Below are 24,476 nucleotides of genomic sequence, written 5' to 3' on the forward strand. Positions count from 1 at the left end.
GAAATTGCATTAACAACTCTAGTTGAATCTCTTTTAAAAATAACCTGTTACATACCAATATCATTGCAAAAATGAGTTGCTTCTAAAAGACATTGAGCTTTAGCTATTGAAGTCTCCACACAAAATAAAGGGTTTCGTTATAAAAGCTAGAAAAGATCTAGTGTTGTCTCTTAAAACAACACCAATATCAATCTTTGTCATCATCACATCTAATTGCCACATCTCAGTTAATCTTAATCCAGTATTCTAGAGGGGCTTCCCAAAAAAGAATGATAGATTGAGTGTTCACAAATGATTTCCTTAGATTCACCATAGCAGCTTCATACTCACTACATGCTTCGAGAGCATTCTAATTTTTTAATCCTAATTTCCGATATACCCTACATGCCAACCACCGATATTTTCCCACCAAGAGCTTCGAAACCAAATATCTATAGCCTATTTTCGTGAGGTACATAAGCCATACACATTAGTATTAGTGCGCGTGGCTGTCACGTACCATTATCTCACCTCCACAAAATATTTAATATTCTTGTTCGAATAATACTGTATATAGTTATAAACTATAGAAGTATTGTGTGATTGTTTTAAAAAAATATGATTTATTATTAAAAATATTAAATTAACGTAAATTTCATACTTTTTCACTTTTTTTAATAAAATTATGCAGTAATTATATATTTTACAATCATAAATATCGTTTCTCTCCTCCTTGACCTCTTCCGCATGTATGCAAGTAGTAAATACGAAAGAGTTTTGTTTTTCTTGTTTACAGTGTTTGGAACTCGATTTATCACCTTCTCTTGGATCTCTCCGCTTTATGTGAACGAATCAATACTTTATTTTGTTCAGGGTGACTTTTGTCGACTTGCCTTTATATGAAAATGAAATGGGACTATATTTAAATCTTCAACAATTGTTTCGATTCACTCAGGCGTTGGTGCAGTTTGTACAATAGGTTTAAATAAAATAAAAAAAATTAAATAAAAAATTATTAAAATATATTTTTTTAATAATATTATTTTAAAATTAAAAAAATAAATAATTTATTATATTTTACACAAAAATTTTAAAAAATTATAATAATAAAATAAGATTGGATAAAATTAAATTAAATATTTCTTATACCCAAATCAGTCATAATGCTATTGCTTATTCCAACAGCTACTTTTATGATTGTCATCTATGGGACCATAAAGTAAAAAGCATAAACGAAAATAAAAATTATAATTTTGTTTTAAAGGAAAAACATTTTTATGAAATATATTATTAAATAAATACTACAGTTATAAAATTTTTTTATAAAAATAAATTTATAAAATAATATAAATTTATATAATATATTAAATTTATTTTATAATAAAAATAATTTTACAATTTAATCTATAAATTATATCAATTTATATATTTATTTTTATAAAAAAGTTTTTTTACTAGAATTTAAGACGAGAAGAATGCATTACCGTAAAAGTAGTTATAAAAAGGTTCTGTTATACCGTTTTAAGATACTATTTTTTTTTGTTAAATTGTTTTTTCCTTTTTCCTGTGTTAAATACTGTCTTTTGTCCCTGTTGATTTATTTCAATGCGAAAAGGAGAAGAATCTTCAATCTTGTCTAAATCGGAAAATCCACTCGTCGTTTCTCACTTTCAAAATCTTCAATGTCTTTCACCTCTCCCTCAATCTCTCCGTCTCCGAAATCCGCCATGAAAGCACCTCCAGAACCAACCCCAAAACCCTAGCGAAATATCCCACCTGACCCTCCATGTACTAACCTCCAACTCTCTCTATCTTTCCGTAATGGGCTCTCTTATTCCCTTCCTAGACCTCAACCAGCTCCCAGACCCACCCACCACGAGCGCCACCAAGAGTGCTCTGGTAACCCCCAAAATGGAGCCCAAGCTCGAACCCTCAGATGAGCCGCTCGAGACTCACCAACCGACGCAGCAACAATCACTACCACAACAACAGACTCCTCAAGAACCGTTCTCTTCCAGCACTACCCCCAACATCCTTTCCAAGTCCCAGCATACCCCTATCACCTCCCAGCCCTCGGGCATTTCTTCCGAGGAAGGCAACGTCTACTCTGAGTTCTGCCGAATTTCCGAGCTCTTCCGCTCCGCCTTCGCCAAGAGGTTGCAGCGTTATGGCGACGTCGATGTTTTGGATCCCGATTCTCGTGCAATCGTCCCGGTCCCTCAGGAAGACAACAACAACCAGGTCTCAACCCTCGTCGTTTCTCGGAGGCGGCCCCCCCACCAGCGCTCCGCGGAGCTCGTCCGCGTCACCGATCTTGGCATCGAGGACCAGCGCTACTTCCGGGACGTCGTCCGGCGGACCCGAATGATATTTGACTCTCTTCGCGTCTTATCTATGACGGAGTACGAGAAGCGCCGACTGGGCGAGCCCGGTCTCAACCGCCGGGTACGTGGAGATCTACGCGCCGCTTCCGTCTTGCGCGACCGCGGTATGTGGCTCAACCGCGACAAGCGTATCGTCGGTTCGATCCCGGGGATATACATCGGCGACTTGTTTTTCTTCCGAATGGAGTTGTGCGTAGTCGGCTTGCATGGTCAAGCCCAAGCCGGAATCGATTACGTCCCCGCCAGCCAGAGCTCGAACGGCGAGCCAATAGCAACCAGCATAATCGTATCCGGTGGGTACGAGGACGATGAGGACGCGGGGGATGTGATAATCTACACGGGTCAAGGCGGGCAGGACAAGTTCTCGAGGCAATGCGTGCATCAAAAGCTAGAAGGTGGGAATTTAGCATTGGAGAGAAGCTTGCATTACGGGATCGAAGTGAGGGTTATCAGAGGAATTAAGTACGAGGGCGGCCTTACGAGTAAGGTTTATGTTTACGATGGCTTGTATAGGATTCTTGATTGTTGGTTTGATGTGGGAAAGTCCGGTTTTGGGGTTTACAAATATAAGCTATTGAGAATAGATGGGCAGGCTGAGATGGGTAGCTCCATTTTGAGGTTTGCTGAGAGTCTCAGGACTAGGCCGTTGGTGGCGAGGCCCGCTGGTTATCTTAGCCTTGATGTTTCGGCGAAGAAGGAGAAAGTGCCGGTTTTTCTCTTCAATGATATTGATTCTGATCAGGAACCTATGTATTATGAATATCTTGTGAGGACGGTGTTCCCACCTTATGCATTTAATCGGACGGGGAACGGTACCGGATGTGAATGCGTTTCGAGTTGTGCCGACGATTGCTTTTGTGCTACAAAGAATGGAGGAGAGTTTGCTTACGATCATAATGGGATTCTTTTGAGAGGGAAGCCCGTTATTTTCGAATGTGGTCCCTTTTGTAGGTGCCCCCCTACTTGCCGCAACCGTGTTACTCAAAATGGGTTGCGATATAGGTTCGAAGTGTTTAGGTCGAGGGAGACGGGTTGGGGAGTTAGGTCCTTGGATTTGATACAAGCTGGCGCGTTTATATGTGAATATGCCGGGGTTGTCCTGACAAGGGATCAAGCTCAGATTTTGTCGATGAATGGTGATACATTAATTTACCCAAATCGTTTTTCGAGTAGATGGGCAGAATGGGGGGATTTATCTCAGATATTTACTGATTATGTGCGTCCATCTTATCCCTCAATTCCTCCATTGGATTTTGCAATGGATGTATCTAGAATGAGAAATGTTGCTTGTTATATGAGCCATAGTGAAACTCCGAATGTGTTGGTGCAGTTTGTGCTATATGATCACAATAGCTTGATGTTCCCTCACCTAATGCTGTTCGCAATGGAGAACATCCCTCCTTTGAGGGAGCTCAGCCTTGATTATGGTGTGGCTGATGAATGGACAGGGAAGCTATCCATCTGTAACTGAATAATTTTGAAGAGTTGATGCATTTTTTAGTGTGATGCCGTGCTGGGTCTGGGGCCCACGATGCACTGAGGTATTCACTAACTCCCTATTATAAGTTGCATTTTCTATCTAGCGTGAATTCCTATTAGCATGTGCTGTTTTCCTTCTTATAGTTTATAATTCTATGTGGCCAATGTCTTTACTCTGCTTTTTTCTAGCTCTAGTTCTAGGTGCTTTGGTGTTATTTATTGTGCAGCCGCTCACCATAGTCATCATATGGTCAGGCATATTTCAGTGGGTGGAATCTTTAGCTTTATGTGAGATGGAGTTAACTTGTCTTTTTAGCATACTGTTGCCAGTCATTCAAATTTATATCATGGCATGGTTTATCTGCTGTGTACTTCTATTCTGTTATTTCTGTTGGACTAGTAGTCAAAACCTGTTAAAGATATGTTTCATACCATTTTCTCCTGCAGTATATTAACTTTTAATTGGGTTTAATTGAATATAATAATATCCATTGAGCATTCCTGCTTACTATTTTAGAGTTTTGTCTTCTGAAGTGTGTTATGTTGATATTAGTACTCCCCTTATTCATTTGTGCTTTGCAGTGTAGATCAATATTTTGATTTATACAGAAAATTGCTCCCGTCAGGTACTGTAGTTGTGCTGCTTGTAATCATTGCTGACTTTTTTATATATATGTGATAAGCTGTAGCTTAAATGATACGTCTATTGTAGGAGCTTCTGGGTGTTGAGGTTTTGAGTGGGTGTGTGTTTGAATGTATGTGTGACTTACCTAACAAACACTCACACCCAACCACCCCCACACCCATATGGTTGGTGCATGTCAAATCGTCAATGTAAATATAATGCTTTTGGTCTACGCATACTGGATTTGTTATCTGGATTAGTGCTTGAATTTTATTTATATCCAGTTCTGTTCTATAGTCTCCTTTGGGAGTTATAGATTTGTGCTTGGTGTAGTGGGCTGGTAACTAGCTAAGGTAGGATCCTATGTTTAAGACTGAAAAAATTGTGATGCTTAAGATTATGCTCTCAATGGTTGATAATAAGCGTCATTATCTTCATAGTGCCCTACAGTTCTTGAGATTGTGATGTGAAGACGAGGAAAAATAATAAGCAAGACACGAGCCTCACAAATTTAGGCATAGAATGGAACTAAAAGTTGAAGAATGGAGCTTTCTGGAATAGCACATATATTCCATTTCTGCTTGTGTGTATTTTTACCCAAAGTCAATGACTTCACAATTTTTTCCCCTTAGGTTGAAGGCAAAACCACTTGTGAGGCTGGCTCATAAAAGTCTAGCTTCTTGTAGCTGCTACTTAATTATTTAGTGCTTCAGACCTTCTTTCATTGTTTTTTTTCCTGATAAGTAACTTTGTTTCGTTGTTTTAATGCTACTTTTGGCTCAAAACACATGCTAGCTCAAAACACTCCCTTCATTCCCCATGACTCATGAGCATTGTACCCGCCAATTTTGCTCGACTCACAATGTTGCCCTATATAAAAAGAATTAAAAAATAAAAATTTTTACTGCCCCTTTTTCTTTTTCTCCTTTCCTTACCTCAATGCATGTTCAAGAAGTTTTCTTGATGCCAATAATAAAAAGTTTACTTTTGGAGATAAAGAAACTTGAGCTGTCGAGGCCTTAAATGCTTCATCAAATGGGTGTTCTTTAAAAAGACACTTTCTTTAATCAGTAAAACAATGCTATTTAAATAGACACTTGTTATGGGACTGAGGAACGGATTCTCTGATTTTGTTTGTTAGATTGCAATACACACACAATACCCAGAAGCACATCTGTATCAAAGCTACCAGGATATTAGCAAACCTCATCCACTTCTCTCGTGCCTTTGGTATGGATCTCTGTGAATAAACACATCCTGATGTAGGGTACTTTCTGTTGCCTGCAATTTTCTTATAATCTTGTTCAGTATATAGCAGTTCTACTTACAAAAAAAAAAGTATATAGCAGTTCCGCCCTTGTTGAAATAAGTACATATTTCAATATTTATAAGCAAATGATATTCTTAAGTGAGATAGGTTAAGCTGTTTGTTACTTAATTTTTGGATGACGATGGAATCAGTGCTTTAGTTTGTTTGATAACCTCATTTTTGGAGTCCAGAGGTCATTACTCATGCAACATTATGTAAATTTTATCAGTGTCTTGGGTGGCATAATTTGTGGATTCAATTTGATGCTTGAGTTGCAACTTCAATGCCATTGTGTAATGCTGGGAATTTGTCATAGCTTTTTCCTTTTTCACAGCAATTTTCCCTTTGTTTTCATTGATATTTTTTTGGCTCGTCACCTTTCAGTGGAAAGTGCCCAATGGCTTTTTGTTTGGCTAGAGAAACACATTTATTTTCTGTAACATTACATTTTTTTTGTAGTGTCATTTATAGCCCATTTGGTCGGTGCAGTTTTGGGAGGAGTGGAATGAAAAGCAATGGTGGGCACCCACTATTCTCTTGTTTGGGAGTTCTTTTAAAGGAAAAGAAAGTTCCATTCCACTCCCTCGCATTGCTTTCATCCCAAATTGGGAGGAAGAAAGATTCTCTGTATTAAATGAGTGAAATTGTTTTTTTTTTTATTTTTTATTTTTTTATGGTAAGTATTAAATGAGTGAAACTGTTGTCCTCTAATTAATGAAAGGTCATAAACATCTAAATAAAGGAAAGAGAAATATCCCTATTTGTTCCATTCTATGTTGTTCTTTTTTAATTCATCGTTCTATTACGTTACCAACTCCCAAGTACTCTAAAGTGGCTAAGCTGGTTAATTGCATTAAAATGTGAGTAGTAGCCTGAAATTTCTGCAATCGAAAGGGTAAATATTTTGGTGCTTGAAAGAGAAGCAAGGACTGGACTGGCAGTGTGTTTTAGTCATTGATTATTGCATGTTTTATATCATCTGGTTTCCAGTCACATTATTGTTAGTAATGATGATTTCTGCATCGTAAGTGATCTCTAGAACTTCAGACATGTTCCAGTGGAGCTGTGACGCACACCACAATAATTCTTGAAACTCAGACGATTTGTCTTTCACTCTTTAAAATAGTTGTTTTGGAATATGTCCATTTATTTCATTCTGATTTGTTTTATGTATGGTCCCTTAATTTCACTTGATGCTTATTTATCTAAGAAATTGTCGCTGGACATGTTCCAGTGGAATTGTGACGCACAGCACAATAATGATTGAAACTCAGACGATTTGTCTCACTATTTAAAAAAGTTGTTTTGGAGCATGTACCATTTATTTCATTCTGATGTATTATTTGCATGCTCCCTTAATTTCACTTGATGCTTATTTATCTAAGAAATTGTTGCAAGCTTGCGGCACTTCTCGTGAATTAGCTATTAAGGATGTGCTGACTTATTGTGTTAATCCTATGCAGATGAGGGTGGGCCTTCCGTTACAGATTGTCACCTGGCTTTCTAAATTTCTGGTTGTCTTTTTCCCTCAAAATAGATGCTGCAAGTGTGATTTCTTGATCAGAGTATCATAAAAAAGCTTTGACGGTATATCCCATATGTGACTGTTTTCTTAGACCGACTACACAATAGTGGCGGTCCCCAGCTGGTGAGGAAATTTGACAACGCGAGATTTTGTAAGCCACAGAAACCTGCTGCCAGGCCGACCTTGACATTTTAAGAAATTGCTGTAATCCCTTATCTGGACTTTGGGGGAAATGTCTTTCTGCAAGCTATTTCCACCGGGGCTGGTCACGATGTAAGTTTTATGCTCGACTGTATGAACCTTTTTGTACTTTTAGCTAGTACATGACTCTGCAAAATTGGATATATAGCTTTGTATAGAAATTGTATCGTGCATGTGCATATGGAGGCGGCTCTTCCTTCTATTATTAGTATTATTATTTCATTTGTACATCTTAGTGGACGAATCAGGTAGAGTATGTAATAGCCATTGCCTATCTTTCTTCCGGAGAAAACTGCTGCCTTTGATGTATATCAGTTGTTGGGATGCAATTGATTGATGACTCATGTTTCCTTTATCCAGGCATTTTCTTGAAGTGATCCAGAACTGAGCATTTGATGGCCCATCTATAGTTCCCATTTTTGTTGGATTCTCGTACTTCAGATTTAGTCGAACGATGTTTCTGTTCATCACAAATCACAATTTCGTTTAGATCTTGTAATGCGGCTGGTGAAATAAAGGACCAGTTTGCCAGACAAGTACCTCATAATGGCGAGTACTGTACTACTATATCTAAGGAATTATACAAAATAATCTTATAAACTGATGTGATTTTATTTAATTTGTTAAATTTACAGTGAAAGTAACTTTATAACTTGATGGACGAAATTAAACGACATAGATTATTTTTGTATAATTTTTTTATAGTTAAAACATTTCCTTTTTACTAAAAAAGCTAAGGGCTATTATGAGAGAGAAAATACTTAACTACAAAATGTTTATATAAAAACAATCTCACAAACTGACGCGATTTGATTTAGTTCGTCAAATAATAAAATTATTTTTACTATAAAGTAAATTTAATGCGTTAGATTAGAGTTATGTTAGTTTGTGAGATTATTTTGTGTAATTCTTTTATAAATGTAGTAATATTCAAAAACATTAAAGCCTCGTTAGATGTTAAAAGGAGACAAGATATCAAAATTTCGAAATTAATTTATAAATAATAATGAAATAATTTGAATTTAGATGTTTTATAAAATATTGAAAAAATATTATAAAATTAAAATATTATTATAATATAATTTTTTAATATCAATTTTGTTTTGAGATTTGAAAAAATTGAATTATTTTGTGTATTGTTTGGAAGTTCAAAAAAATTGTAATAATTAGATAAAAAAAAATTAAAGATTTAAAATTAAAAAATGTTTGCATTTGTAATGTTAAAATGTTAAGATGAGACAAGATGACACTATATTGCAATCCAAACAGAAAGTTCATATCCATAAACTGTCCGTCAACAATATTTACAACAGCATATCTATCAGCGATGTATACAAGTTAAAGAGAAGTTCGTATAACTAGGTATGAAGTTTCATAAGTGTTTAATACTTTCCAAGAGTAAAAACAATTGCATCAAGCTTGAGAGGTGCCAGATCCATTTTTTCCTAGTTCCCGCTGTCTTGCACGTTCCATCTTCCGTTTACGCCATTCCTCCAAAGCTAAGGAACATCACAAATATTCTTAAACTCATGTTCATCACATTACCAATATTGTAACAACCCAAGACGAAAATAAGGTAGACCAGAGATAATTCATAAAACATAAATATGATGACAAAAGCTTTAACTTCATGTTTAATTGGATTCCTGGATTTTTTGAGAAATCTTAAATTATGTGAGAAACAGAAATGGCCAATGATTTAACATTTAATAGAAAATGGCATACATCTCGACCAATACCAAACCGCAAAGAGAACAACTTTCTTTTATAGTCACATCCCGCGGCAAAGATCAAATTTGGTCAAACATAATATGAGAACACCCAAACTATTTTTTTCATAAGTAAAATATTATATTTAATAAGAATAGGCATAGCCCAAGTACACAAAGAGTATACAAGAGGTAACACCTAGTTAGGAGGAGAATGGCTAAACTACTTGAGAATCATAGATGACTTTCTTTCTAGAGATGTATGTACAAGCAACTAAACTACATAAATGCCACACTTACTAAAATAAGACCTGAAAATGTTTTCCATTGATAACTTGAGGAAATGTGGTTTTATCATTTTAGATTGGTGCTACTTGTGTAAGAAAAATAAGGAAACTGTCGATCATCTTTTGTTACATTGTGAGGTGGCCAGGTTTTTGTGGGATAGTATCTTCTCTACTGGACTGGTGTGGCATGGGTAATGCCTAGAAGGGTAAGGGATATTTTCAGGTGTTGGAGTGATCTTTCCGGTAAAGTTCATATAGCTGTGGTGTAGAAAATGATTCCTCATTGTATTCTGCCTTTGGATAGCGAAATGGTAGGCGTTTTGAAGATCGGGAACATTCCTTGTATGTTTATCTAGTTCCAACTTCCTAGTGGTTGCTAGGTGTTTTATGGGTGTACTTCTTGTGTACTTGGGCTACTCCTATTGCTATTGCAATAAAATTATACTCTTATTAAAAAATAAAAAAAAATAACTTTTCCAGCATTTAAGATGAGTGCAATGCTCTACTTGCTAGATATGCAAGCCAAAAACTATGAAAGTGATCCAAAATTCTAAACTCAAAGTCAAAGTCCAAATGCAAGTAATTCAATGACAATAGTGGAGCACAACTGCATGCCAGACTTAAACCGTAAGCTGCAAGATTGTACCAGAAAAATCACAATTTAACAACAGCTCACAGCAGAAAGAAATTAGATGACTGCAAACATGAAAAACAGCTGAATCAAGCAACACGACAGGTTTTCCTATTTGCTTAAGGACAAACAATTTAAATAAAACATAAATAACACAATACATCATTCATAACAATATAAGTTTATATTTGAATGAATGTATCTCCTGTAGTCGTGTGTACATAAGCTATGCCTATTTCATTCATTTCAATAAAATTTACCTCTTACTTATTAAAAAAAAAGTTTATATTTGAATGATACTAGGAAGTCCTCGCTTGTTTTTTAATTGAAAATTCAGAGAGAGAGAGACCTTTCAAGCTGCCAGCATCGTTTAGGGAACGAAAATCCTTCAACCTTTTAGAAAGATCAACTGCAGCAGTTTGCTTTGTATCTTTCTGTTGGACCGTCTCTGGCTTTGCATATGCTTCTTGCTCAATTTCCATCACCTATAAATGGGGAAAGATTTAACTCAATGTAAATGGATCTCGTCAAGGGAGTGTCCTTCGAAGTCCAAAGTTTTGGACACACAACTCCACCCATTAGAACAGTATATCAGGTAATCCAGAAGAACTCTTAGTGGGGAATCAAACCTAGGATGTTTGAGTCTTCAACTCATCCCAAGCATATCCTTTGATCACTAGGTTGCACTGCAGTTATTCTAATTATTCATTTGATATTGGAAGAAGACGGGGAACATTGGAAACAAAATACTACATCCAGTTCAAACTTTGAAGCAACAACTCCCGTTCTGCCACCCCATAGCCGGAAAAAAGGATATCCCAAACGAAAAAGAAAATCAAGAGCGATAAACTTCTAAAATGTGGGAATTATTTAACTTACAGTAGAAAAAGCCATAATAATGCATGCATCCAAATTATAAGCCATACTTACTCTTTTGATCAGTTCCAATGGTTGCATAGCAAGGCGGATCTGTTCAGATTCTTTGATATACTGGATTTGAGCTGCATTTTGAAAATTTTAGGCAATGTATCTGAGTCAATCAGCAACTTTAAAGCTTATCAAGAGATCTAGATATGCAGGCCGAACAGAGAAAAGACCCCAGCTAACATCAAATATTAATCTTAGGAAAACATAAATGGGCTATCCAATTACACATAATAACCATTGGTGCATCTTTCCTTTATCTTTTTAATATAAGCGAGCCGAGAGCACTGCATACAAAACCCCACAGAAGAACATAGTCACGCTTGAAGCGAGATATTAATAGAAAGTTAATCAGACCATAAAATCCCTTGGCGTTGTAATAGAATGGTCTCCGAGTTCAAAGAACCTCAAACTGTAGCGAGGACTGCAAGTCATTTCTCTCAAACACAAAACGCTATTCTTCTTCTTCTTCTACGGTCATCGTACGAATATCGGCCACAAAGCCCTATTCTTAATTTCTTACACCTATGAATATCGGCCGTCCTTCCCTTGTAGCTTTTTAAAGCTTAATATTATACTCGCTTAAAATCAGGGCTACATAGGAGCACTAGAATACGCTTATTATCGCAGCAGACCCGCAAAATTTATTAAAACCCATCGAATTTCAGATTAAATTCTAATAAACCCAAGCTAAACAATATATGGGTCACCCAGTTAATCAATAACAAGATCAAGATGTGAAGAATCCATTTCTGGTAAATTTGACAAGAACTCCTTAATTCTTTCTTGATCCGATAAACCAAAAATGCATTTACCCAGTAGAAAAAGCGAAAAAAAAAACATTTTATAAAGAAATTCCTCACAGTATAAAAAGAAAAATCTGAGAGAGAGAGAGAGAGAGAGAGAGAGAGACCAGAAGTGAATTGAGATGTGGAGATTCTGTTGCGGGAAGAGGCAGAAGAGAAGAAGCTCTGAAGCAAGAGAAGAGCGGCGACGACGTTCAAGAAGCAGAACGCAATAGTTGCGTTCCTGAAGGAGAATCTCACTCTCCATGTCTGCAGTACCTCCATGTTTCTCCTCTTCTTCCTTGTTCGTCTTCTCCAGCTAAAATAGCGACAGAATTCCAACAAGAGTTGCCTCTCTCAGCAACTTGCCTTGTTCGTGGGTCCCCAACAAAGACTCGAACTTTGGTTGGATCTTGCGTTTTGGTGTGCGTGTCTAGTGGGTGGTATCACTATCATCCCCTACGTTTAAGCCATCCAGTAGCAACAATTTGCGGTACCGATAAACATTTGTGAGTGGCATTGACTTCAAGTTTATCACTTTTATCTCATTCTCCTCTCTTCTTGATTTTCTGATCTGTCTCAAAGTGGAAAGACTAGTCTCTGACCACAATCTCGTTTGAGTGGTGTTACCGAAGGCTATCCACTGAATACCCACCTAATGCAGTTTTTTATTTTTATTTTTGATTTTTTTATTCATTATTTTGTATTTTTAAATATTTTTTTAAAAAACACTTAATTATTAAATAAAAAAATAAAATACATTCGGTAGACTTTTGGCATTCCGAATTCGGATCCAAGCATTTCTCATCTCGTTTACCATTTTCTCTTAAATTAATTGATTTAATATTTCTTAAAAATTTCATAATATTTTGACAGTTGAAATGACCCTTAATCCATATTACTATATATGGATACTATTTATAATTTTATTTTTCTTAATCGTTATAATTTTATTTTAAATGGAAATAATATTTATTCGGACAACAGGAAATAATAAGTTAACCTTGGGCTAGTAGGCTACACCGAATTGACCAATTTAGAATGGGTGCGTGTCTATAGTTATTGGGGCGAGTATGCTTGTTTGCTTTGTGGGCCATGGGCATGAAAACTGGGCTGCTTATCAGTTATGTTTTGACTGCGGGCTGAGTGTAAGGCTTCTTCTGTCACTAGCCTACACAATTTCGGGTCGGTTTCGTAGCTCTTGGGTTAGCCTACACAATACCTGGTCGTCCTGTACTCGCTTCTGTTGATAACTTTCGCACCGATGACTGTTGGTGGGCTGTTCAGCTCTTTGGGTCTCTCTCTGCTGCTCGTTCAGGTCAGAAATGGTCTCGCCATTCTCCTCTTTCATTTTTTTCTTTTCTTTTGTTTGTTTCATCAGACTCTTTTTTTTTTTTTTGGATAAGTATGTTTCTTCAGACTCTACACTGTGCTTAATACGGGGACTCTTCTTCTTCTTCTTTTTTGGTTAACTCTGCTTTACATTGAAAGCCTTTTCATTTCTGCGAAAAATATTTTCTGCAGACCTCAGAAGTTGTCATTTTTCGTAATCTTAACTGATTTTCAAAGTTTCGAGCGTGAAGATATCATCTGGCTGTTAATCGTTTTTAGTTCTTCTAAGTCATTTTGGTTCTGATTTTAATTCTGATGTGAACTCCCCCCTCCCCCCGCGGCGGGATATCCTTTTTGCTTATCATTGCCTCGTTTAATGATTTTTGCAGACACAGCCTTGGTAGTGTTTGATACTGTGGTTGAATGAGTACCACGATGGCTTCCACTTTTTTAAGAAGCATTCAAAAGCACCCATTGATGTTATACCCAACTGCATTGTTTATAAGAAAGAATGGTGTTTTATATTGCACTATGAAAAACACAGAAGTCCAAACAGCCACCCAAGAAAAGCAAAAGCCCCGAATCAAAGTTCCACCACGCACCCAGACCATAACAACCAATAACGTCTCAAAAGATTATGAAGCAGTCATTGGTATAGAAACCCATGTGCAACTCAACACTCTCACCAAAGCCTTCTGCAGTTGCCCTTACAATTATGGGTCTCCTCCAAACACCAGTGTCTGCCCCATTTGCATGGGTCTTCCTGGCGCTTTGCCAGTTTTGAACTCAAAGGTCATTGAGTATGCCGTGAAATTGGGTCTTGCACTCAATTGCAAGTTGTCTTCGAACTCAAAATTTGATAGGAAACAGTACTTTTACCCTGACCTTCCAAAGGGCTACCAAATATCGCAGTTTGATGTTCCTATTGCAACTGGTGGTTACCTTGATTTGGATCTTCCGGTGGAGTTTGGTGGTGGGCACCGGAAATTTGGCATTACAAGGGTTCACATGGAAGAAGATGCAGGAAAGCTACTTCATTCGGAAAGTGGAAGTTACTCCCAGGAAATTACTACCACCCCTTTGCCTATAAACTGTACCACTTTTTACTAGGTTTTAAACTGCATTCTCTTTTTCTTTCCAATAATATATCTGTTTCACGATTTCATCTATTTCTAGCATTGCTGTTCTAGTCAGGTTCACATCTTAGTGATATGATTTATGGATTAAATTGATTCTATAAGCACACGTATTCTACAATATATTGTCTTACAATTGTCCAGCCGAAGAATCAGGTAGTATGCATTTCAAAAAGATTTTTTTTTTGGTCTTATTACGGAATAGCCCTTTTCCATAAGGTGAGAAAAGAACTGTTGTTGGCAAAGCTAGTTTATCTTATAAGGCTTGTTGATATTGTTGATTTTATTGCAGGTTGATTTAAATAGAGCAGGGGTTCCCTTACTTGAGATTGTTTCTGAACCTGATATGAGAACTGGTATTGAAGCTGCGGAATATGCAGCAGAACTACAGAGGTTAGTTCGGTATTTGGGAGTTAGTAATGGTAATATGCAAGAAGGTTCACTTCGTTGTGATGTCAATGTATCAATTCGACCAATTGGGCAGTCACAGTTTGGGACAAAGGTAGTTTACTTCTTTCTTCTAACTAGTATTGTTTCCGTAGCAACTAGAAAACTGCAAATGTTTATAAAACCTGTAAAATGTTCTGCTGCAAGCAATAAGCTTATTTTTCCAACTTGCATTGTTAAAATATTTGGAGATTGTTATTATAATGCTTGGAAATTATCACATTATCGTGTTATCTTGGATCTATAACATAAGATGAGAATACACGTGTTCATGAAAAAGACAAATAAAATGATGTTTTACAAAAGATTGAGGAAAATATCATCAACAGGGAAATCTGAAGAGGAAATAATGTTATTTCCTTACTTGTTTTTGTTTGTCATAAATGAAACAAAGCTCCCTTGTCAAACTACTATGAAACTTTTCTAGAGAAGGTATTTTTGTAAATGATTCTAGTTAATAAAGATAATATTTTTGTAACTAATGCTAGTTTTCTCCTGAAAGGCGGTTCTGATACTTGGACCGAATTTAGGCAGCATTGATTGAAGTGTACATATGTGAACTGGTAATTGAGTAAAGAGAAGCAGGTATTATGATACTTATAAAAAAAAAAAAAAAAAAAAAAAGAAAAGAAGAAGCAGGTATTATGATGGAATCTTGATGTTGTTACTGTAAAGTAAGATCAACCAACCCCAATCTCACATCAATTTGGAAGGTTTATTGTTTCTTTTGGAGGGAGGGAGGGAGTTTAAAGCACCATTGGTCCAAATGGCATATCCATCCACATAGTTAATGTGTTGATGGGTGGAGGGTTAGGTCATGGGCTTAACCCCCATGGGACCTGTGGGTGCATGAGTTATGTTTACTAGTCAGAAGAAAAAAACGGAGTTTTTAACCTGATTATTGACAAATAAATGTCCAATACATACTTAGAAAATATCCATTTCATATAATATCTACACTTTCTCAACATGGGCACCTATGTTGGTTTGACCTCTGGTTAAGGCTCGTCTTAAATGAGTAATTTTTAACTGGACTCCGCTTTAGAAGATGGATATTTTAAAGGATTGATTACAGAAAAATGCAATGACTCGTCTCTGTTTAGTGTGCATTATCATTGGTAGCACCATATCTGATTACATTTTGGATCTGCAGGTTGAGATAAAAAATTTAAACTCTTTCTCGTCAGTGAGTAGGGCCATTGATTTTGAAATTTCAAGGCAGGTGCAGCTTCATAGCCAAGGGCAGGGTGATCAAATTATACAGGAAACTCGTCTTTGGGAAGAAGGCGCACAGGTTGTTGTTACATGTTGCTTTTATTCAAGTCATCTAATGTAACAAGCAATAGAGATATGGCTAACATGGTCATTTTTTGTCTCCTTATATTCTCCATTAACCTTCGCTATAATGTTTAGAAAACAGTTACAATGAGGAAAAAAGAAGGGCTTGCTGATTATCGATATTTCCCAGAACCAGACCTTCCTGGAGTTATCCTCACTAAAGAATACGTTGATGCTATTCGTGATTCATTACCAGAAGCTCCAGAAATGAAGCGTCGGAGGTATGAGAAGATGGGCCTAAGCATGCAGGATGTTCTTTTCCTTGCAAATGACATTAATGTAAGTCCTCTTCATTATTTAGAAAGTTTTTACTGACTGGGTATTCCCCATTGGCATTTTAAAGTTTGTGCTGCACATATTTGGGAATTGAAGGAATAGGCCAATCAAAAGAGTAAAGAAGAGGAAGAAAAGAATAGAGCAGAAAATTTAACACCAAATTCATATTGCATAGTTAATGAAATACTTTTTTTTTTTATAAGTATAGTTAATGAAATACTTAAACAAATACAAAGATAAATCTGGGTTAAGCTGAAGATATCTGACATATTCATTCAATGTTAAAGTGTGCCCAAGGCCTTACAACTCTACTTATATTTTGATAAAAAAAATTAAGATGAAAAGCGATAGAAAAGTTGTGTGCGCATGCGCATGCGCATGTTTGGTACATGCCTCTTGAGCGTCACAGTTTTAGGTGTGGCAAAGGTCAATTAAGCCTTGAATGCAGTCCCTTGGTGCATTTTCCTTAGTCCTACTTCAAAAGCAAACATGAAAGCATATTCTCACATGCCTGTACAACCATATTTCTGTTGCTTAATAGTATCATTTGATATATATCATGCTAGAACGTTCTAAGATATGGCTCTTTTGCTTAAATGAATGCCTTAGGTTGCACAATTTTTTGATGCAACTATTGCAAAGGGAGCTGATGTGAAGCTGGCTACCAATTGGATAATGAGTGATATTGCTGCCTACATGAAAAATGAAAAGTTGACCATAAATGAGATTAAGTTAGTCCCCCAGGAGCTAGCCGAATTGATAGCTTCCATAAAAGGTGGGACCATTAGTGGAAAGATTGGGAAAGAGGTAAGAGTCTGCTTCTGGTAGTAATGCTTATTACTACAAATTCCGAATTCATTTTAATCTTTAGATCTTTTGTGCTTATCATATCTTTAGTGTATATATCGCTGATTCACCTGTTTGCCAATATACTGTATTTTTTCTTAATTTTATTTTTATGTTTTTGGCTTGTCAATTACTAAGTTTTATGTGCTATCATTTCTGGCAATCTCAATCAGTATAAGTGATGTCCTTCGCATGATTTTTTCTACCCCTCCCCATGACCTGGTAACGGGATACGATCATAAGAGGCTCTATAAAAAATAAGCAGGTAAAATATAATCCAAAACTAGTTTGTATTAAGCTTCTAATAGCATGTGGCATGGGGATTTAACTAACAAATTGCAAGACTACAAGGCGGCAAGGTCTTAAGATATCTGCACACTATGCGGATCAGAATTAAAGCGGTCAACAAGTGCATAGGGACCTTATGATAGTTTTTGTGTGGTCCTATTCTTCTTTGGACATATTTAACCGTTCCCTTTTTGTTAAATCCTCAACATGCAAATTGTGATTTGCAGATATTGTTTGAGCTACTAGCCAAAGGTGGAACTGTCAAGGGACTGATAAAAGAAAAGGATTTGGTTCAGGTAAAGATACTTTAGTTAGGAGCTTATGTAGATATAATTCTTTTCAAATAGAAAATAAATGGTGCTCTCTATACATTTTTTTACGTACAAAATCTCCTTTCCTTACCTTGGACACAAAATGCTTTTATGAGATGCATATGTTTGAGAAGACCTATGATTTGGCTGCTCAAATGTAAGGGATACATGTTCTTGGACTGATATGAGAGTGAGTGTGCCAGACTGCAACAACTTTTAGTTCTAGTCAATGCCATTGTACATAAGGATCTCTATAAACAGATCTTATTAAATTAGGAATTGTCTATTCTGTGCTTATATTAAGTTGATCCTCTAAGAGATCATGAGAGAAATTAGGTCATCTCTAGTAGCTTCAAATTGATTATATTTAAGGATTTTATACACTGCATTGATGGAAGAAGACATCCTATTAATATAATAGCCAATGCTTAAATTTTTCTTTGGCGTGCTATATGACCAAGATTAAGCAAATGAAGTGGGTAACTACTTTAGGTGAAAGATATTTTCCATTGTCACTAAGATTGCAACCCAAAGTTTGGGCAAGTTGAACCTTGTGTTTTGTTTTGTTATGTTTGTTTGTTTTTTTTGGGCACATCCACAAACTATTTTTCAAACATAATAATGTCAAGACTTGGCTTGGGAAGCAATGCACCCGATATATGGGTGATCATATGGTGTTGAAAAAGGCTGAATGAGATATTCTCTAATCCAAGCCCGTGCTTAACAAGCATTTGGGACATCTAGCATCCTTAAAAGTGGGAGATAGTTTACTCTTTATAGTCTAGTAGAAATTAAGGTCAAGGGGTCTCATGGTTTGGAAAATGACAGATAGTAGATCCTGTGGAGATCGGGAAAATGGTAGATAAAGTACTTACAGAGAACCCACAACAGCTGGAGCAATATCGTGGGGGCAAAACTAAGCTACAAGGTTATTTTGCTGGCCAGGTAAAAAGTTTTGTGGGGGGTTTTAATATGAAGCTTTGTTATCTCTACCGTACTTTATTATAGCAAGAGATTCTGAATATTATGCAGGTAATGAAAGTGTCAAAAGGTAAAGCGAATCCCGGGCTTCTAAACAAGATACTTTTGGAGAAATTAAACGCCAAAAGCTGATCATTTTGTTGGCGAGTATCTGCGAATAGATCCTGTTTTTCACACACAAAAGAAGTCGAGCATTTATTAATCATGGCATAGCTTTCCTCCAAACTGGGTTATTTAGCTGGCGAATTATATATATATATATATATATATATTGTTGCCTACTGATGGTCGAAGCATATCGTCTGACTCTGACATTCTGAGTTATAATTCTGAACTCATAATACTTCCCGGCAACATACAGTTTAATTTAGCTGTCCTGCGCCAACATGAAAGGGAAAAGAGACTTCTGTTACTTTACTTCCTCAACTTGTATATTTCAGCAGCCACTTCACCAACTTTCTTTAGTGGAATAGCCTAGCCAACTGTAAGATCCTCCTTCTGCAACATGCAATTTATATAATATGCAGATTTATATAATTATTTTAGAATAATTATGGGTGATCTCTCATAAGACAAATTGATTGACACGTGTCATTACCCTCAAGTGTGATGTCCTTACAGGGTGTTTTTATGCGAGTCTGAAAACAACTATCGACTGGAACTCAATTTTTGTAAACTAATCAACAGATCATGAGATGGACGAGGATTTCCGTTTTTGTTTAAAGACACTAAAGAAAACAAAAACAAAAAAAATTTGAGTGACGACTCAAAACCCTTTTAACTGTTTTTGAGCTTTGCTGGTAATTGACCGGATCTAGAGGTTGTTGGGGGTGCTTCCAAAAACAAACATCCCCCACCACCCCAAATTTAGCTTTGAATCGAAGCTAACAGATCTGTCAATAGTTGTTGTCCTGCTTTAGGATAAACATTAAACACAACAAAATGACCATCTCGTATTTTTAAATGTTCATGATGGCATCTTAGCAAGCAAATAAATAAATTCTTCGTGAAGGCAGCAAGGGTTGTGCCCGAGTTTTTATAAACCAAGTCGATTGACACCAACATCACCATTATTACTGAAAAATGAAATTCTTTGATTGCTTTTTTACGTTCCACCACAAAGTTGTTTGCTAGCGGTGGATACAAGGTTAGATTTACAGTGGTGACAGTGATTGCCGTTGCTGATAATATCAAAAACGGTAGGCTGCCATGCAAGGTGGGACTCCGACGACAAGGAAGGTCATGGTGATAGCAGAGCCAACCCGAGAGTCAGCGATCGCACTACAATACACTCTATCCCATGCAATATTTGAGCAAGATGAATTGATTCTCCTCCACGTTGGGAAGTACCCAAGCTCGAGGCGAAACACATTCTCTACATTCATGAGGAGGCCTAAGGTAGGCTCCTCTTCCGCCATTGCATGCTCAGATGTAGGTGGAGGGAACGTGGATTTTCTCGAAGAAATGAAGCATGCATGCAAGGTTGCTCAGCCGAAGCTTCTTGTAAGTGTAAAGAGGGTGGAAATGGAGGGCAAAGATAAGGCGGGGGTTATTCTTTTCCTAAGCAAGATGCTCAACATTGATCTCATATTTATAGGGCAGCGTCGGAGTCTCTCTTCATCAATTTTAGGGTGAGTCTTTGCATGAACGTCTAGATGAAAACAACATTATTAGAAATATTTCAATATCTTCCGTCCATAAAAAAGAAAAAAAAAGGAATAATAATTATGAAAATTTGCCATGAATCATCTAAAGTTAAAGGAAGTGTTTATAGATGGTTTCTTTTCATAATACCAATAGCATTCATGCATGCATGCACGATTTACATTCAGAGATAAAAGGAAAACCGAACAGGTGATGAATGCTAATTTAGAAACAAACATGAGGAACCAGAAAACTTGTTCCCTTAAAGAGTACGTAGGAAATCTTTGGATGTCTTTACTTGCCCATAGAACTGGTAACATCCTGTTATCAAAAGTTATTTCTGGTTATTATTAACTTCTTTTTACGCGTTTATTTATTCTTAAAATACTGAACTTTAATTTTACCTTAAAAACAGAAATATAAAACTGTTCCCCCGTGGTTTAACTGTGTACCAACAGATGTAGGCGGCCTGGAGGGTCTATGAGAGGAGTGGAAGACACAGCAGAGTATTTGATTGAGAATAGCAACTGCAACTGTGTTGGAGTTCAAAAAAAGGGCCAAAATGCAGGCTATCTTCTCAATACAAAAACCCACAAGAATTTTTGGCTCTTGGCATAAGCACTCAAACCGCTCATCAGTGTGGTGTTCGTAAATTGGTTGAATGCCAGATCAAGGGTGCTTTACAATTATTAAGACATCTTTGTATCTCTTAGCTAAAAGTGAACCATATGTACGATTTTCTTCACACCTACTGCACAGAGATTGTAAATAATTTGTACATTGCTGGCCTTTGGAAACCAACCATTCTCTCTTTCATTTCTCTTCTTAAATAGTTTTGGAGGAACTCACAAGTGAAGGATTTCATTTTGAGATTAATTAAACAAAGCCAATGGGAAAGTAGACTGCTATATAGAAGGGGCATATATGAATATTGCCTTATATAAGGCCTAAGGGCCAAATATAAGGGCACAAGGAAGACGGAAAGCCATTAAAATGGACCGCATAAAAAATTTTACAGTTCATCATGCATATGTTGTTCTAAAGGAATATCCACCTCATGAACTGCATTTTCATGGACCTGGGGAAGATTTATGCCATCTGCACCAGCTCTTTGTCCTATCTCTGCTTGTCCCACCATACCAGCCTTTAGGGCAGCAATAACCTTTCTCTGCAACTTAAGTATACCAATGCGCTTTGAGACAACATAAAGAACGGCACATGAGAACAAGAAAACTCCAACTGCAAGTATCAGCCTGTTCACATAAAGAAACTTACATAAGTTTGTGCAAATAGAGATATTTAGTCATTGGGAAATGGAAAGAAAAGAAAAAATCCATCTTTACCTGTCCATGACATCTTGACGTTGCATTGTGGAGAGTAAATTTCGAGTTCTCATGAACAATGAGCGGTGCCCTTTGTATTCACTTTCAGCCTTCTTTAAAACTCCCGTTGATTCCTCTATATATCCAAACCATATTTGCCAAAACAAAAAAATGAATTCATGTCTTAAGTCTTGTACAATTATTTTGATAGGTAATCAAGAAATTATATTCATAGAAGTAGGCAAAGCCCAGGTATACAAGAAGTATACATGAGAAACACCTAGCTAGAGGTTACAATAGAAAGTAGAAGGTCATGGACACTCAGTCCGTTATAAACTAACTGAAGTCTTGTACAATCATCCTATCACATATGTTTATACTGTATTTAAGTTAATAGTAAGTGAATAAGTATTTCACCACAGCTTCAACTGGATCACTTCCACTGGAAGACTCTACCTTATTTTCTTTTTGGTCACATTGATCAATGATTTATAGTAGATTCAAGAATTTTCACCAAGTCATGCAGTCGTACCCAAACAGTTATGTGATTTTTTGATCCCTTGAATATGTCATTATTTTACCCACCTTCAAAACAGAAAAAATATCCAGACTCTACGTAAAATTCAAGATATAATTCACAAAACATTTCATACTTTCATCACGATTAAACAAGGATAATTTGCATAAGATTTTGGAATAAGAGAACCTACCGAAAGTTGCAAGTGTGGTTGCATTTCTTTCCACCTCCTATAAGCACATGGTGATACAATAAATAAATCAATTATACATTCTAGGAAAAATCACTACAAAAGAAAACAAGAGGAAACAGAGCTACTAACCTGAACCATCAATTGGCGAGTACGGCGAAGGCTATCAGTGATGCTTTCAGCAGCAGAAGTCATTCCAGCTTTTGTCCTAAAAGGACGGTTATAAGTCATAGAGTATGTTAACAAACCCATGTCAAGAATATGGCTGTTTTTGTCCATGCTCATAAAATGTCCAGAAATACAATCACTGCATTGAATATATGAACTAATCTAGAAAGCATCATACATACTGTAAGTTGCGTCTGCGAATTGTGGACTCCCCTCCACCACCCAAAAGAAGTTCTCTCTGCAACAACACAACCATATAAAATTTGACCTGAATCCAAGCCTCTCTCACAAGCACTCAGAATGTAACTAATCACTAGCTTTCCACATAGAGAGTTTGTTAGCTACGGATATTAGAAAACTATATCAGGTGATCGCTGCCAGAGAAAAGGTGGCTTAATCAGATATATGTAAATGACTGACATTTTACGACAGTAATTTAACATGGAGCTGATTACCTCTTCCTGAGCAGCTTTCCTTATATTAGCCTTTGCTTGCAAATTGGCATTCCTCAGACTTAATCGCAAACTGGCAACCAAGACAATAAACAAAGATTTTATATATATATATATATATATATATATATAAGTCAAGACAATAAACAGAGATTACCAAACTACTTACTAGGAGAAATAAAAAGCCATTATAGGAAATCAATAAACGAGAGCTTTGGTTGGTTGCTCAGAAATTAAGGCAAATATTAAAACGCATCTCTCAGGACTGCGCAAAGTCGACAAATCAATGCCCCAATTTTCAGTCTATTGGTTTGAAATTTCAGTTCTTTTCAGGCAATTCAAGTTAAAAAAAAAAAAAAAACAACATGAAGAAGAAGAAAATTAAAGAAAAGAATTATGACACTATCCTATTCCTCCCTCTGCTCCATTCTTTTGATCAACCAAACGGAGAGTACAATTTGTTCACAGAGAGAGAGAGAGAGAGAGAGAGAGAGAGAGAGAGAGAGAGAGAGAGAGAGAGAGAGAGAGAGAGAGAGAGAGGACTTGTTACTTGTGGGATTGGTTCTTCCAAGACTGAAGCAGCGCGGTGGCAGATTGGACTTGATCATCGGTGGGCAACTGTGGCGCAAGAAGATCGAGCTTGAAGTGGAGCGAGGAGAGGAGAGCCAAGCCGTCCTGAGCGAGCCCGTTCAATCTCGGAAGGGAATTCGAATTGGGATTCCTCTCCTCCCTAGAAATCCCGTACAATTGTATCGCCTTTATATGCTCTTGCGTCCGACTATACGCTTCTTCCCACTCCTTCTTCGTCATTTCTACAGCCTCCACCACCTTGTCCATCCAGATCTCACCCTGTTCAAGAAAATGTGGGATAATAAAATGAGTTGCGGGAGAGAAGACGAGCAAAGGAATGATTTCCACGATAAATGAGTTGTGGGGATGAAGTCAGGAAGACCGGCGCTTTTTCTCGAAGGCAAAGAAATGCAAGGCTTTAAGAAATGGGAAAATTTAAGATTAATTATGATTACATTATCCTAAACAATCCTTATGGTTCACGATATTTAATATTAATCTAAACTCTAGATATCATTCTACTTACAGTAAGATATGCAAGTCTCGAAATATACTCATTTTGAAAAAAATTAGTTTATTATTAAAAAAATAATTATTTTATGTAAATTTTATATTTACCTACTTTTTTTCAAAATGAATATACAAGACTTGCACACTCTAAGATTGCAAATATCATTTTTTTTTTTAATAAGGGGGTAGGGGTTTGAATCCAAATTTTTTATTTGTAAAACTGGGCTATATGCCATCAGATTATCAGGCTCTTTGACTACTCCAAATACTAAAGAGTCAAAATTTTTTATATGTAAAATATTATTATAAA

The 24,476-nt window shown here is 36.6% G+C and overlaps 5 protein-coding genes across 6 annotated transcripts; 3 read left to right on the top strand and 2 right to left on the bottom strand.

Annotated features, from left to right (window-relative positions):
* The first annotated feature begins 1,547 nt into the window (after positions 1-1,547).
* On the top strand, positions 1,548-8,168 carry LOC122276283 (histone-lysine N-methyltransferase family member SUVH9). The gene is made up of 3 exons (XM_043085889.1): positions 1,548-3,904; positions 7,240-7,574; positions 7,863-8,168. Exon 1 carries the CDS (start codon positions 1,801-1,803, stop codon positions 3,832-3,834), a length of 2,034 nt encoding a protein of 677 aa, XP_042941823.1. The 5' UTR covers positions 1,548-1,800; the 3' UTR covers positions 3,835-3,904; positions 7,240-7,574; positions 7,863-8,168.
* A 588-nt stretch (positions 8,169-8,756) lies between these two features.
* Positions 8,757-12,437, bottom strand: LOC122276290. The gene is made up of 4 exons (XM_043085900.1): positions 11,967-12,437; positions 11,060-11,130; positions 10,479-10,614; positions 8,757-9,001 (listed from the first exon to the last, which is right to left on the bottom strand). The coding sequence occupies exons 1-4, from the start codon at positions 12,121-12,123 to the stop codon at positions 8,916-8,918; spliced, it is 450 nt and encodes a 149-aa protein (XP_042941834.1). The 5' UTR covers positions 12,124-12,437; the 3' UTR covers positions 8,757-8,915.
* A 561-nt stretch (positions 12,438-12,998) lies between these two features.
* Positions 12,999-19,344, top strand: LOC122276299 (glutamyl-tRNA(Gln) amidotransferase subunit B, chloroplastic/mitochondrial). Of its 2 annotated transcripts, none has more exons than XM_043085912.1 (9): positions 12,999-13,156; positions 13,560-14,232; positions 14,599-14,808; positions 15,907-16,047; positions 16,167-16,370; positions 16,977-17,174; positions 17,729-17,797; positions 18,641-18,757; positions 18,845-19,344. In XM_043085912.1, the coding sequence occupies exons 2-9, from the start codon at positions 13,594-13,596 to the stop codon at positions 18,923-18,925; spliced, it is 1,659 nt and encodes a 552-aa protein (XP_042941846.1). In that variant the 5' UTR covers positions 12,999-13,156; positions 13,560-13,593; the 3' UTR covers positions 18,926-19,344. The 2 variants fall into 2 exon arrangements, with proteins under 2 accessions (XP_042941846.1, XP_042941853.1); XM_043085919.1 differs by having other exon boundaries at positions 13,018-13,166.
* Positions 19,345-19,588: 244 nt separating this feature from the next.
* Positions 19,589-21,215, top strand: LOC122276318. Its single transcript, XM_043085943.1, has 2 exons — positions 19,589-20,424; positions 20,896-21,215. Exons 1-2 carry the CDS (start codon positions 20,003-20,005, stop codon positions 21,053-21,055), a joined length of 582 nt encoding a protein of 193 aa, XP_042941877.1. The 5' UTR covers positions 19,589-20,002; the 3' UTR covers positions 21,056-21,215.
* An 11-nt stretch (positions 21,216-21,226) lies between these two features.
* On the bottom strand, positions 21,227-24,066 carry LOC122276310. Its single transcript, XM_043085932.1, has 7 exons — positions 23,637-24,066; positions 23,090-23,159; positions 22,817-22,872; positions 22,599-22,674; positions 22,470-22,506; positions 21,781-21,895; positions 21,227-21,690 (listed from the first exon to the last, which is right to left on the bottom strand). Exons 1-7 carry the CDS (start codon positions 23,921-23,923, stop codon positions 21,450-21,452), a joined length of 882 nt encoding a protein of 293 aa, XP_042941866.1. The 5' UTR covers positions 23,924-24,066; the 3' UTR covers positions 21,227-21,449.
* Between the last annotated feature and the right edge of the window lie 410 nt (positions 24,067-24,476).

Source organism: Carya illinoinensis, chromosome 1, assembly GCF_018687715.1.
Source record: "Carya illinoinensis cultivar Pawnee chromosome 1, C.illinoinensisPawnee_v1, whole genome shotgun sequence".
Taxonomy (NCBI): Eukaryota; Viridiplantae; Streptophyta; class Magnoliopsida; order Fagales; family Juglandaceae; genus Carya; species Carya illinoinensis.